This window comes from Pipistrellus hanaki, assembly GCF_964339955.1.
Source record: "Pipistrellus hanaki genome assembly, chromosome: 9".
Classification (NCBI taxonomy): Eukaryota; Metazoa; Chordata; class Mammalia; order Chiroptera; family Vespertilionidae; genus Pipistrellus; species Pipistrellus hanaki.
The window spans coordinates 59,210,882-59,223,485 of record NC_140511.1 but is presented as its reverse complement, the minus strand read 5'-3'; the positions used below and the strand labels follow the sequence as shown (position 1 = coordinate 59,223,485).

The window sequence follows — 12,604 nt, the reverse complement described above, 5'->3', positions numbered from 1 at the left end:
TATGTTGATCATTATATTCACATATGAGTGAGATCATGTGATATTTATCTTTCTGTGTCTGGCTTATTTCACTTAGCACAATGCTCTTCAGTTCCATCCATATTATTGCAAATGGTAAAAGTTCCTTCTTTTTTTTAGCAGTGTGGTATTCCATTGGGTAGATGTACCACAGTTTTTTAATCCACTCATCTGCTGATGGGCACTTAGGCTGTTTCCAAATCTAAGCTATTGTAAATTGTGTTTTTATGAACATAGGGATGCATTTATCCTTTCTGCTTGGTGTTTCTAGTTTCTTGGGATATATTCCTAGAAATGGGATCACTGGCTCAAATGGAAGTTCCATTTTTAACTTTTTGATAAAACCCCATACTGTTCTCCACAGTGGCTGCACCAGTCTGCATTCCCACCAATAGTGCACGATGGTTCATTTTTTTCTGCATCCTCACCAGCACTTGTCATTTGTTGATTTGTTGATGATAGCCATTCTGATAGATGTGAGATGATACCTCATTGTTGTTTTTATTTGCATCTCTCAGATGATTAGTCACTTTGAGCATGTTTTCATATGTCTCCCGGCCTTCTGTATGTCCTCTTCTGAAATGGTCTGTTTAGGTCTTTTGCCAATTTTTGATTGGATTGTTTACCTTCATTTTGTTAAGTTGTATGATTTTCCTATAAATTTTGGAGATTAAACCCTTATTGGAGATAACATTGGTGAATATGTTCACCCATACAATGGGCTTTCTTGTTGTTTTGTTGATCATTTCTTTTGCTGTTCAGAAGCTTTTTATTTTTATGTAGTCCCATTTGTTTATTTTCTCCTTAGTTTCCATTGCCCTAGGAGCTGTATCAGTAAAGATATTCCTATGACTTATGTCTCTATTTTTATTTTTTTCACAATGTTTATCATTGAATCCAAATGGGAGAAATTATTTTCAGAAATCATGTGATTAATGAATAGCACAGTCAGGACTAATACTGTATTTTTTTTACATATAAATTTTTTATTGATTTCAGAGAGGAATGGAGAGGGAGAGATGGAAACATCAATGATTAGAGAGAGTCATTGATTCTCTGCCTTCTGCATGCCCTTTACTGGGGATCAAGCCTGAAACCCTGGTCTGTGCCCTGACCGGCAATCCAAGCAGTCATAGTCAGATGCTCTACCACAGAGCCACACTGGCGGAGCAAGACTAGGACTGCATTTTATCCAAGTTCAAGAAAAAGGTGGTCCCCCGTGGCTCATGAAGTCATGACTTTGATGTACTTTCTCCACAGGCTGCTCTCAGCATCCACGGCATGTGTGGGGGGCCGATGCTGGGCTTATTCACCTTGGGGATCGTGTTTCCTTTTGTGAACTGGAAGGTAAGGATCCTGCACTTCTCTCTTCTCTCAAGTTATCCTGGTAATTTGTCTATGCCAGGAAAAACAAAACACACACACACACATATAACACAGTGGCTTCTTTCCATGGAGCTAAACAAAACCTGAGCCCTCCTATCTCTGACTTCAGTGAACCCATTTTAGAAGCAGAAAACAAAGAAAGAAAGAAAGAGATGGTCCTGAAATATAAAATTTCATGGCCTCAAAGCTGATTATTTTTTAAAATATAGATATATTTTTTTATTTCAGAAAGAGGAAGGGAAAGGGAGAGAGAGATAGAAATATCAATGATGAAAGATAATCATTGGTTGGCTGCCTCCTGCACTCCCCTACTGGGGATCCAGCCCACAACCTGGCATGTGCCATTAACTGGAATTGAACCCAGGACCCTTCAGTCTGCAGGCTGACACTCTGAGCAAAACTGGCTAGGGCCCATGCTGATTCTTTAGGGTTGACATTGTCTTCCCTAAAGTAAGGGCTCACCGAATAAAATTTAAAACATACAATAAATTCAGAAATTGTTTTTGTTAAAACACAATTTTTAAAACTTCAAAAACACAGGCAGTCCTCGGATTATGTTGGACTTGACTTATATCGTTCCATGGTTACCTCATCATCTCCCATTTATTTATATAAAAAAAAGTTCTATCGTTTCAATGTATGTACATATGTGCTTTATGTTTTTTTTTTATTATTTATTTACTACAAGTAAAGGTCAGGAATTGTTATCTATCTCTTAATCTTTTTTACTGTTTCACTTCATTATTGCTGTGCATGTGCTCCACGTGAGTGATGGAGGTGCTTATGTAGGTGGGTTCCGACTTACAGCGAAAATTGCGTTATGTCTCACAGTAGGCAGAGATCTCCGACATAACCTGAGGACCTACTATATCTATAAATGTTTTCTATATTTGTACCTAAATTATAACTAATTTAAGTTAATGAACTAATTTAAGGAGAGAAGAGCTATGCATACTCTGAGAGCTGAATCTTCTTGTTTTGGCTAGCTGACAAACTAGTAAGTTGTCTTAAGTAAATATTGGTTGGGTGACTGTGTAGTAGTATAATTCAAAATGAACATTTATTTGGAAGAGTAATATAAAATATTTAAAATTTAAAAATATTTTAACATATTTTAAATATAATATTATCAAGCTAGCATTTTACTGTTTATGATTGCCATTCGCATATTTATATATATATATATGTCTCATTCACTTTTTTTTTAGAAAGTCTGCAGAAAACCTGACTCTATGCATATTTTTAATATATTGTGGGGTGCTCAAGAAAGCCTGATCACATGGTATACCTAATTAGATCTTTGTGGCCTCCTGACCATTATTCTAGATAAATCTTATGAGGCTAGGTAAAGAGAGTGGACAGGAAGGAACATTTAGGAATCCGTACTACTCCTGCAGTATTATTAGAAGACACTTTGTCTTCATCAACTTTTCTGATATTGATGTTAACAAGGATAGCTATGTCCTTGGAGAGACAGAGGAGGAAAAGCAATTTCTTAGCCACAAAAGAACTAATAACTAGCCATATAACACTTCAATGCATTCTAAACATTCATTTGTTATGTATGTTAGAGAATTGTGGTCCTTCTATTTAGTTGGGAAAATTACCTTGTTCTAGATAAAAAATAATAATGACTACAAATTTGTATCACCTCTCTCCTTGCCATTGGCCATGGTGGATCCTATCAATCAATACTGGCTCTCTCTCCACAGAATGTGGATGCAACCTCAGACTTCTTCTCAGCATGGCTTTCAAGACAGCTCCTCTAAGTCAGCCAGGGTTGAACTTTCTATTGAAGTCCATTCACCTTATACTGGTAGGCCTTTTAGGCCTCAGCAAGCTTCACTTTTCAAGCCAAATTCAGCCATCTTCCTGTTTTTGGTGTGGCTTGCAAGCTAAAAATGACTTGACATGTTTAAATTGTTGTAAGGAAATAAAAAGAAGAATGTCTCATGACACATGATTATTACATAAAATTTCCATTCCAGTGCCCATGAATTTTACCAGAACACAGCCAGTCTCCTTTGTTTGCATATTGTCTGTGGCTGGTTTTATGCTAAGTGGCAGAAGCCAGTCGTTGTGACAGTCCTACATGGTCCTCAAAGCCTAAAATGCTATTAGCTAGCTTTTTATAATAAAAATTTGCAGACCTCTAGTCAGACCAAGGCACAACTATTCAAATGATATGCATTGCTTTAGTTTTCTTAAGTTATGGTGAAAGGAACATTTCAATGCTGTTATTGGAGCAGCTTTTATTTTGAATAAATAGAGAAACAGGCCAGTTGCTTTCTCTCGCAGAGAAGGCTGAGCTATCCAGGAGAGCCAGGGGCACCCAGATTTTATTTTCCAGGGGCATTGGTCTTGGCTCAACTGTCTCCTTTATGAAAAAAAAAAAAGAAAAAAGACTTTTCACTGTTAAGCAAGAAATATAACCCTGCAATGAAAGGGCTAGTAAATACACATGCTAGAACTTAGACTCAACACTGCAAATCTGGGAATCAGAGACTCTGCCAGGAACTCTTGGAAGAGCCTATGGGAATGGAGCTTCTGTATTCTAGCTCATAATGACTATTAATGATAAATTACTTCAACTGTCTCTATTATCTGAAGTTTTCCAAAACTTCTGAAACTCAGCTACTGGGAACTGAGGTTTCAACAGTTTTTTAAGTGAGTGTTAAGTGAGAGGAAGAAGCCAAATTGAGAGAAGCAAATTCCTGCTAGGAATCGAAATACAATAATCTCTATAAAATTATCCAGTGTTTTCACTTAAGGAATAAGTTATTTCTAAATAAAGTGGTGTCGAGGGAGTTGGAAGGAAGGCAGTTTGAGCATGCTGTTTCCAGAATGTGTGGCTAAGATTTGAGGTGGAAAGCCAGAATCTCCAAGGCACAGTATTCCTCACCTCATTATGTGTTCATATGGCTTTGCCATTAACTTTTCCTTTGCTTCATCAAGGGTGCACTAGGCGGCCTTCTGACTGGAATCACCTTGGCATTTTGGGTGGCCATTGGGGGCTTCATTTATCCCGCACCAGCCTCCAAGACATGGCCCTTGCCTTTATCGACAAACCAGTGTGTCCCATCAAATGTGACGGAGTTAGTGCTTCCAGTGCTATCCAGCAGGTATGGTGACTTCTAGGGCAGAGGTAAATCCCAGAGGGTGGGTCATCATGTTAAAAGAAGGAGCAAGACAAGACCAATATTGCTTTCCTGTGAGACTCCCCTGAGCAGCACACAGCATTGATACCCATGATTTCTGTAGAAATCCAGTGCTCTACATTCCAGTGTAGAACAGTAAAGGTGGCAGAAGGGTTAGCTGGAGTATGAGTGCAAATTAGAAAAAAATAGTGAAAAGTTTAAAAGTAGAATGTAAAGATCATAGATGTGTTTTTAAAAGAATAAATGCTCTGAGTAGAATAGGTTTGTGGGCAAGGTGGAGAATGATTGTGGACATACTGAGACGGGAGCAATGCTGAAAACTTATAGTTTTAACTCAAACTGTACAGGGCTTAGCAAGGGTTGTATTATCTATTTCTAGCTGGAACACGTGTTTCAAAATATCAAAATACAGGAGATAATGTAATGCAGGGAGAGGACCATGGACTTTGAAATCAGAAATATCTGTGTTTGGATTTTTGTTTTATGATTTATCCGTGCTGCACAAGTTAGTAACTTGTCATGCCTTGATTTCCCACAGTCCTTAGAGAAGGTAATAATTTACTGGGACTTTTATAGGATTAACCAATATTAAATCACATTACATTTATATCTCTATATTAAATTATATCTGTCTATTAAGTTCTAGCTATCATTTATTTATCTATATATCCTCTATCTATCTATATACAGTGAGAGAGAATGAGAGAGAGGGAGAGAGAATGAGCCAGGAGCACTGTACCTGGCTCTAGTAAGTGTGCATTCTCACATCTAACTGTGCTCCCGAGGAGGTGGTCCTTTCTATATAATGTATGAGAACTCCATTATCTTGCTGGCATTTGCCTCTGAGTGTCATCTAGTTTACACCTATTCTCTCCACAAACCTTATGGACAAGCAATATTTATAGTCCCCAGGTCTACCATGTTGTTTCTTTCTTCCTGCCTATGCTTATAGAGTCCTCTTTTCTTTCCTTAGTTAACTCTTACCCATTCTTTAAAAATAACCTACGGTGTCATTTCACATGTCAGCCTGGGTTTTATACCCTGTCTAATGCTCCCAGAATCCTCTGTGTCTATCCCACCAAGGCGTTGCCGCTCCATTTTATGATTGTTAACTCCTGTGTATTGACCATGGCTTGCTCATCTTTTAATCTTCAGTGCCTGTGATAATTTCTGGCACTAAATCTGGGTTTAGTAGATGTCTGAAGAATAAATAATACAAAAGAAATAGAAGGCATAGTTCTCATTGTAATCGTAATTCAGTGGTAATATTTGTAATCCCAGGATAGATGGGATACAAAGCACAACTTGTCTAGCTTTGAGGGTTTTTTGTTTTTTGTTTTTTTTTAATAATCAAATGGCAAAAAGTTAAGCTTTTGGGTTTTGAGCGATGCCAGGCCTTAAAATGAACCCTCAGCGGTTCTCTAAGTCCCTGTGAATGGTAACTTCAGAACCCACAGAACTACTGACGTGCTGTTGTCCTTCCTCCACAGGCCTGCGATTGCTGACTCCTGGTATTCAATCTCCTACCTTTACTACAGTGCAGTGGGCTGCCTGGGATGCATTGCTGCTGGAGTAATCATCAGCTTCCTCACAGGTTGGGTACCTGGGGCTTCTCTTTGGGGCCAAGGACCCTAGGCCAGGGTCCAGTTTCATGCATCGGTGGTCTTAGTGGCTGGCTAACTGGTGTGATTTTGGATCCACCACAAAAATCCCCTCTTATTAGAGAGATATATCTATCTCCAGACTAACATGCCAAAAAATCTCTTTTTACATATATTATTAATACATATAATTAATAATGATTCATATACTGTATATAACATATATATGATTAGCAATATGTAACATCCTGTTGAATAATAGAGGAATATGCAAATTATCTAGGATGCCATAATGTCAAAACCGCTCAGCAGGCAGCATGCATAGCAGGCATGGGTGGGTAGAGCCTTGCAGTGTTGAAAACGGGGGCGGGGCCGCAGCAGAGGTTAGGCAGGTACACACAGAGGGAGGCCTCCACTGTGGGCCCACCCTCAGGGGTCCGCAGGCCTCCGCCTCATCTGGCCTGGAATCTGCAGGTCTCCTCTGGCTCTTCCTACCTCTTTGGGGCAATCCATCAAGGAGCCCTGGGTAGATGGGCGGGGCCTACCTCTTTGGGGCAATGCATCCTGGGGCTCCTGCACTATGACAGAGCACAGGCCAGGCTGGGACATCACCCTCCCCCTTGAGTGCATGAATTTTGTGCACCGGGCCACTAGTATACTTACAAATATCTTCCATATGCACTGATTTGGTTCAAAACTGAGAACTTTCCTAAAGAAAGAAATTATGTAATTTCTGCTATCCCTTCTGCTGGCATGTAAAGGGTACTAGTAGTAGAGTTTTCCATAATAACTATTTTAACATAAATTTGTTCTCTCTGTTTAACTCTATAGCCAGGAGCTTGCCTGACCTGACAGCTTGTAGATGTTTAAAAACCAACTCCGACCGCTTTGAGTGACTAATGTGACTAATGTCTGTCTATTACCTAGTCAGGCCTGAGTTTACCTTACACTAAGTCACGTCCTGCTTCTCAAGTTGATGATGCCTCCGTCCTCAAAGGAAGTCCTGGAAGGGCGCATCCACCTCATCCATCTGTCCTTTCATTTATAGGTCACCAGAGTGGCAAAGACATTCAACCAATGCTAATCAGACCCGTCTGCAACCTATTTTGCTTTTGGTCTGAGGAATATAAAACATTGTGCTGGTGTGGAGTACAGCATGACGGTGGGACAGAGCAGGTGAGCTGATATTTGAGCTTCTGGAAAATAGACACTGGCTCAAAGGGATTCCCTTTTCCCATTTAAACCATCTGCACAGGCGGGTGTGGGGAGGGAACACAGTGAGTGTCAGCACCTGAAGGAATCTGGGGCTCAACTTCAGTTATCTCAGCCAATTAGCTTTTTTTTTTTTTTTTTTTTTTTTTTTACAGCTTTTATTTATTTACTAGAGACCAATACATGAAATATGTGCACTGGTAGGGTCCTTAGCGACTGCCGCTGCCTCCCTTCTGCTGCCCCCCCCTCCCTGCCCCCGCTGCAACTGGTACTGGTACATCCCTCCCTTATCCCAGCTGGCCCTGCCCCCTCGTCAAACTCCTAGACAACTCCTGGTTGAGGGGACGATTTACATACTATGTCTTTATTATAAAGGATTTTTATTGACTAGAGAGGGAGGGAGAGGGAGAGATAGATAGAAATATCAATGATGAGAGAGAATCATTGATTGGCTGCTTCCTGCACATCCCCTACTGGGAATTGAGCCCATAACCCAGGCATATTCTCTTGACTGGAATTGAACTGAGACCCTTCTGTCCACAGGCTGACATTCTATCCACTGGGCCAAACCAGCTAAGACTCACCCAGTTAGCTTTTAAGCAAGTAATTGTGTTGTAGCTAAATATGTCTCTGATCTAAATTGTTGTCTTTGCAAGTGATCTATTTCCAAAATTCCTTTGAACTTTTCTGAGGGTGAATTGTAGGAAAAATATATAAATGAATGCCAGAAAAGGAATAAAATAGGAGCACCGTCTCATATAGTGGTGAAAAGTATGGGTTTTAGTCAGGCCTGGGTTTAACCCTGCTTCCATGCCTTACTTTCCTTGGGTAAATTAACCTCTCTGGACTTCAGCTTTTATCTTAGAACTGGGGTGGGCTGTGCAGCACAACCTGGGCACAAACATCTCTAGTTCCATAGAGCATGAACATAAAGTAAGAGTTATTGGGGGCACTTCTTAGGTTAGAGAAGCAGCAGCAGGATTCACAAAGTCTCCCCACTTTCTCACCCCACTGAGCAATGTGTTTTGGCCACACAGGGCTAGAGACACTGTCCAGGTACTATCGGGGGTCACATCATCCAAAGACCAAGGACTGTGTTTAGACCAAATTAGACCTACTGACTTGATGCAGCAAGAGTGGGGGACATTCCAGGGGAACCAGGGAATGCCACCCTCAATAAGAAGAGAGATTGGCATACATTTTTGGTTTGGGTTGCTGCTGAAGGATTCTGGGAGGGGTTGAAGGGAAGCAGGAATGAAAACAAAGCTGTGTGCAGCAGCGTTGGCTAACAAACATTAATCACTAGAGAGTTATGGCATTTGACAAGTGCAGAACCTTGTGGGGAGCAATGTTTCCCATTATGTTTATGGCTGGTCTTATATGTGTCTGTCCTTTTAGCTTGACTAATGGCAGGCATGTTGTATTCCCCCCCCCTTTTATATAGAGTTTATTATCATCCTTTCAGACCCAGACACTTCATTCTTTCAGCATTCTAGGAAGGGAACTCCTTACCCTTATCATATCACCTAAGGTGTCACTTTCCCCCAAAAAAGGTAATAACATGTCCATGAAGAAAAGCTGAGCTGAATGTTACTTCAGTAAGGAGTGCACCATCTAGACAGGGGTTACAAATGGGAAGAAAACCTATTCAGCTGAGGAAGCAGCTGGTTGAGCAGTATATTGTTTGGATAAGAGGATTATGAATAAGTTCTAGAAAGAAAGAATCAAGTTATGGAGTAGTTTACATATTTATCTTCCTGGGCAAGATTTTCTTGAAATAAGTGATAAATCCTGCCTCGAGGCTGAGTTGAGAATGGGAGGGAACATGTAGCATGTCATTATTAGGTTCCACAGCCAAAGAGTATCATCGAGCAGCCTCTGTATAGGAGCACTCGTATACAGGTACCCAGTTACGCCCTCACCATACCACTATCAGAGAATCAGAGACACAGGTTCTCTCTCCTCAGGAGGTAATGCCACTATATCACAGGTTTGCTTAATAAGTTATATATATATTTTTTTTTTCTCCACACAACACATGACATATTGTAAATGCTCACTAAATTATTCTTTTTTATTTTATCATCATTAGAAATAGGTACCTACATGGATTGAGGCATCAAAGTTATCAATTAGAAAGTGCCTTGGGTCAGTTAATTGTGCTACTTTTGTATTTACCAATACATATCATTTTTATTTTATTTTATATTTTTGATCGGGGAGGCCCAAGTCCCTTGATTTACTTTGGAATACATCAAGACGATTTCACTAATACGTGTCTTTCCCCTTTCCGCAGGAAACCCTTGAGAATGGCAGCACCAGGAAACAAGGAACTGAAATGGTCTTACAGAACGGACTCAGAAGAAAAAGCCTGGTCTGCATTCCAAGCTGCATTTCCAAGGACAAAAGCAATGACAATGTGGCATTTGAGAAGATTACCTATTTCTAAGGCAACACGTGCATGCGTGTGCACACAAACACGCACATACACATGCGTAGGCATACATAGTCCCCATGCTTCTTGCTTATTGGTTAGTAGACTTGTGTAGTTGCCATTGCTAGAATACAAAGGTGCCTACTGTCTATTTATAACTTATTTATAACCTCAAATACAATGACCATTTCCTGGGATATTCTTTGGAAGACCCAAACTTTCAGGTGAGAAAAAACAACCACGCCTTAAGTGCCCAGGAGACATCCTTCTTGAATAAAGTGAGACTGGATTTAATCATTGTACAAGAAATCATTCTGTTTGCTTTGTGAATATTAAACTTCCCTTTTCTTGGTAGATTTTTAACCATCAAATATCTTGGAATTTACAGGCAGAATGAGGAAGGGGATAAGCGTATTAAATGCTTCCTGTCTCAGATGATAAAACAAGGGAATGACAGCCACCTGAACCCCCATAAGTCACATATACACAGACACATTTCATATACCCCCATCCTGTAGCTTCAGGTGCAACTTATAGCTGCTATTAGCATCCCTGACACACTCATATTTTTAAGTCCTCTAATAGTGATACCTGCTCCTACAGCTGTCCTGACCAAGCCTTCAAACAACTGTGCTCAGCACAGGATACACAAGAATGCCTGGCTAGTGAAGGCAATTATAGATGTCTTTCTCCCTTTAGGTATTCAGTGTAGTATTTTTTTTTTCTTTTTATCTTTTTTTTTCTTTTTTTACCACCTTACAATAAAAAATTGACTCTGTGCTCAATAAGAAGTGTAAGCCTTTCTCCAGACCGAAAGAAGAAATGTCCAATAGGAAATTGTTAGAACAGTATCATGTAAAAGAACCTTACAACTAGTTTACCAGCCCAGAGATTTCACTAGCCTTAGGTATTTCTTTGATGCAAAATAACCTGCCCACAGTTTTTATATCCTTCTCATTCTGCTCATGCATGCAAGCTCAATGTGTTCCATCAGGTGAGGGTAGTAGAAGCAAATATCTTAATGGTTGAACTTTAGCAAATAATTTATAAATACTTGTTAATTTTCAGTATATGAATATATATATATATATATATATATATATATATATATATATATATATAATATAAAGGCAGCTACTGAAATGGCCATAATAACCTAACAACCAGTCTTTCTAATGCCCACTATGGCCAGCGAACTGGCCCAATCAGGGGGTGGGGCCAGCGGCCAACTTCACAGTCCCTCCTACTTGCCGGCCTGCCCCTGATCTGACTCTCCCACCCATATCAAGATTGGGGTCTGTCAGTCAAATGCCCCCCTCCATTTCTCCCAGCCAGCTGTGCCCCAGATCAGCCTTCCACACCACAATAGGCCAACATCCCCACCCCAGGCCGTCCCACCCCTGATCACAACCTGGAGGCGAGGATTGGCGGCCAACCTCCTGCAGCCCCTCTCCCCAAGCTGGCCACTTCCCCAGTGGGTCCCCACCACCCCGATCAGCCTTCCACCCATCCTTCTGGCTGACTTCACTCCTGATCATCCTCCCACCCCAATCAGAGGCAGGGTTGGCTGGCAAACTACCCACAGCCCCACCCCCAGGCCACTGGCCCCTAATCAGCACCACCACCCACTACATTTGGGGGTGGGGCCTGCCATTTCACGGTCTACAGCCCCTCCCCATGGCTGGTTCTGCCCCCAATTGGGGAAACCTAAACAGGGGCAGGGCCCACCAGCCAACCACCTACGACCTCTTCCCCTAACCAGCCCAGCCTTGATCTGGGGCCCTGATTTGGCCCTGATCTGTGTGGGGCAGCTGGCCAACCTCCAACCATCTTTTCCTCCTGACAGATCCAGCCCGAACTGCCTTGACTGGGGCCTGGCCGGCTGGACTCCACCCATGCATGAACTCATGCACTAGACCTCTAGTCTATATATATAAAAAGCCAAAGACCATAGTGCCATAATGATCGGCACGACTGGTTGCTATGATGCTCAATACGGCCAGTGAACTGGCCAGATCCAAGGATGGGGTCTGCCAGCCATCACCCCTGCAGATTCCCCCCCCCAAGCTGGCCCCACCCCTAAAAGCCCCCCACCCCAATAAGGGGCTGGCTGGCCAACCTCCTACAGCCCTTCCACCTGGCCTGCCCCACCCCTGGTGGGCCCCCACCACCTCTATAGGCCCTCAGCCCCTCCCCTGGCCAGCCCTGCCCCTGATCAGCCTCTCTTACCCCATTGAGGGAGAAGTGGCCAGCCAACTACTCCCTCTCCCCCACCCATGGCTGCTTCCCCCAGCTAGCTTTGCCCCTGATTGGCCTCTCCCTCTCCCACCCCAATCTCCCACAGCCCCTCCACCTGGCTGGCCCCACTTCCACCCCATCAAAGGTGGGGCAGCCAGCCAACTCCCCCATGTCCCTTCCCCCCAGCCAACCCCACCCCTGATTGCCCCCTACCCCTATAGTGGGTGGGGCTGGCTGGCCAACCTCCTGCAGCCCCTCCCCCCAGCTAGCCCCACTCCTGATCAGCCTGTTCCACCCCATCAAGATTGGGGCAGCTGCCCAACCTCCAACAACCTCTCCCTGTGGCCGACCCCACCATCGATGGGCTTACACAACCCTGACTGGCCCTCACCCCCATATCCCATTAGGGGACAGGGTCATCTGGTCAACCTCCTGCAGCCACTCCCCCTGCATGGCCCCACCCCAGTTATCCCCCCCCCACCCCCGCCAGCCTGATCAGGTACAGGGTCAGCTGTCCAACAGCCTGTGCCCCTCCCTCCAGCCACTGTCCCCCGATC

The 12,604-nt window shown here is 42.6% G+C and overlaps 1 protein-coding gene and 1 long non-coding RNA gene across 2 annotated transcripts in view; both read left to right on the top strand.

Annotated features, from left to right (window-relative positions):
• SLC5A12 (solute carrier family 5 member 12) overlaps positions 1–10,592 on the top strand; it is a 33,109-nt gene extending 22,517 nt beyond the window's left edge. The window contains exons 11-15 of the mRNA XM_084893605.1: positions 1,279–1,365; positions 4,360–4,526; positions 6,053–6,156; positions 7,212–7,339; positions 9,672–10,592. Of these exons, the coding sequence (XP_084749731.1) occupies positions 1,279–1,365; positions 4,360–4,526; positions 6,053–6,156; positions 7,212–7,339; positions 9,672–9,824 (639 nt within the window). The 3' untranslated portion in view covers positions 9,825–10,592. The remainder of the gene's footprint in view (positions 1–1,278; positions 1,366–4,359; positions 4,527–6,052; positions 6,157–7,211; positions 7,340–9,671) is intronic.
• The window catches only part of LOC311627276, a 570,423-nt gene that overhangs the window by 208,663 nt on the left and 349,156 nt on the right, over positions 1–12,604 (top strand). The window lies entirely within an intron of this gene.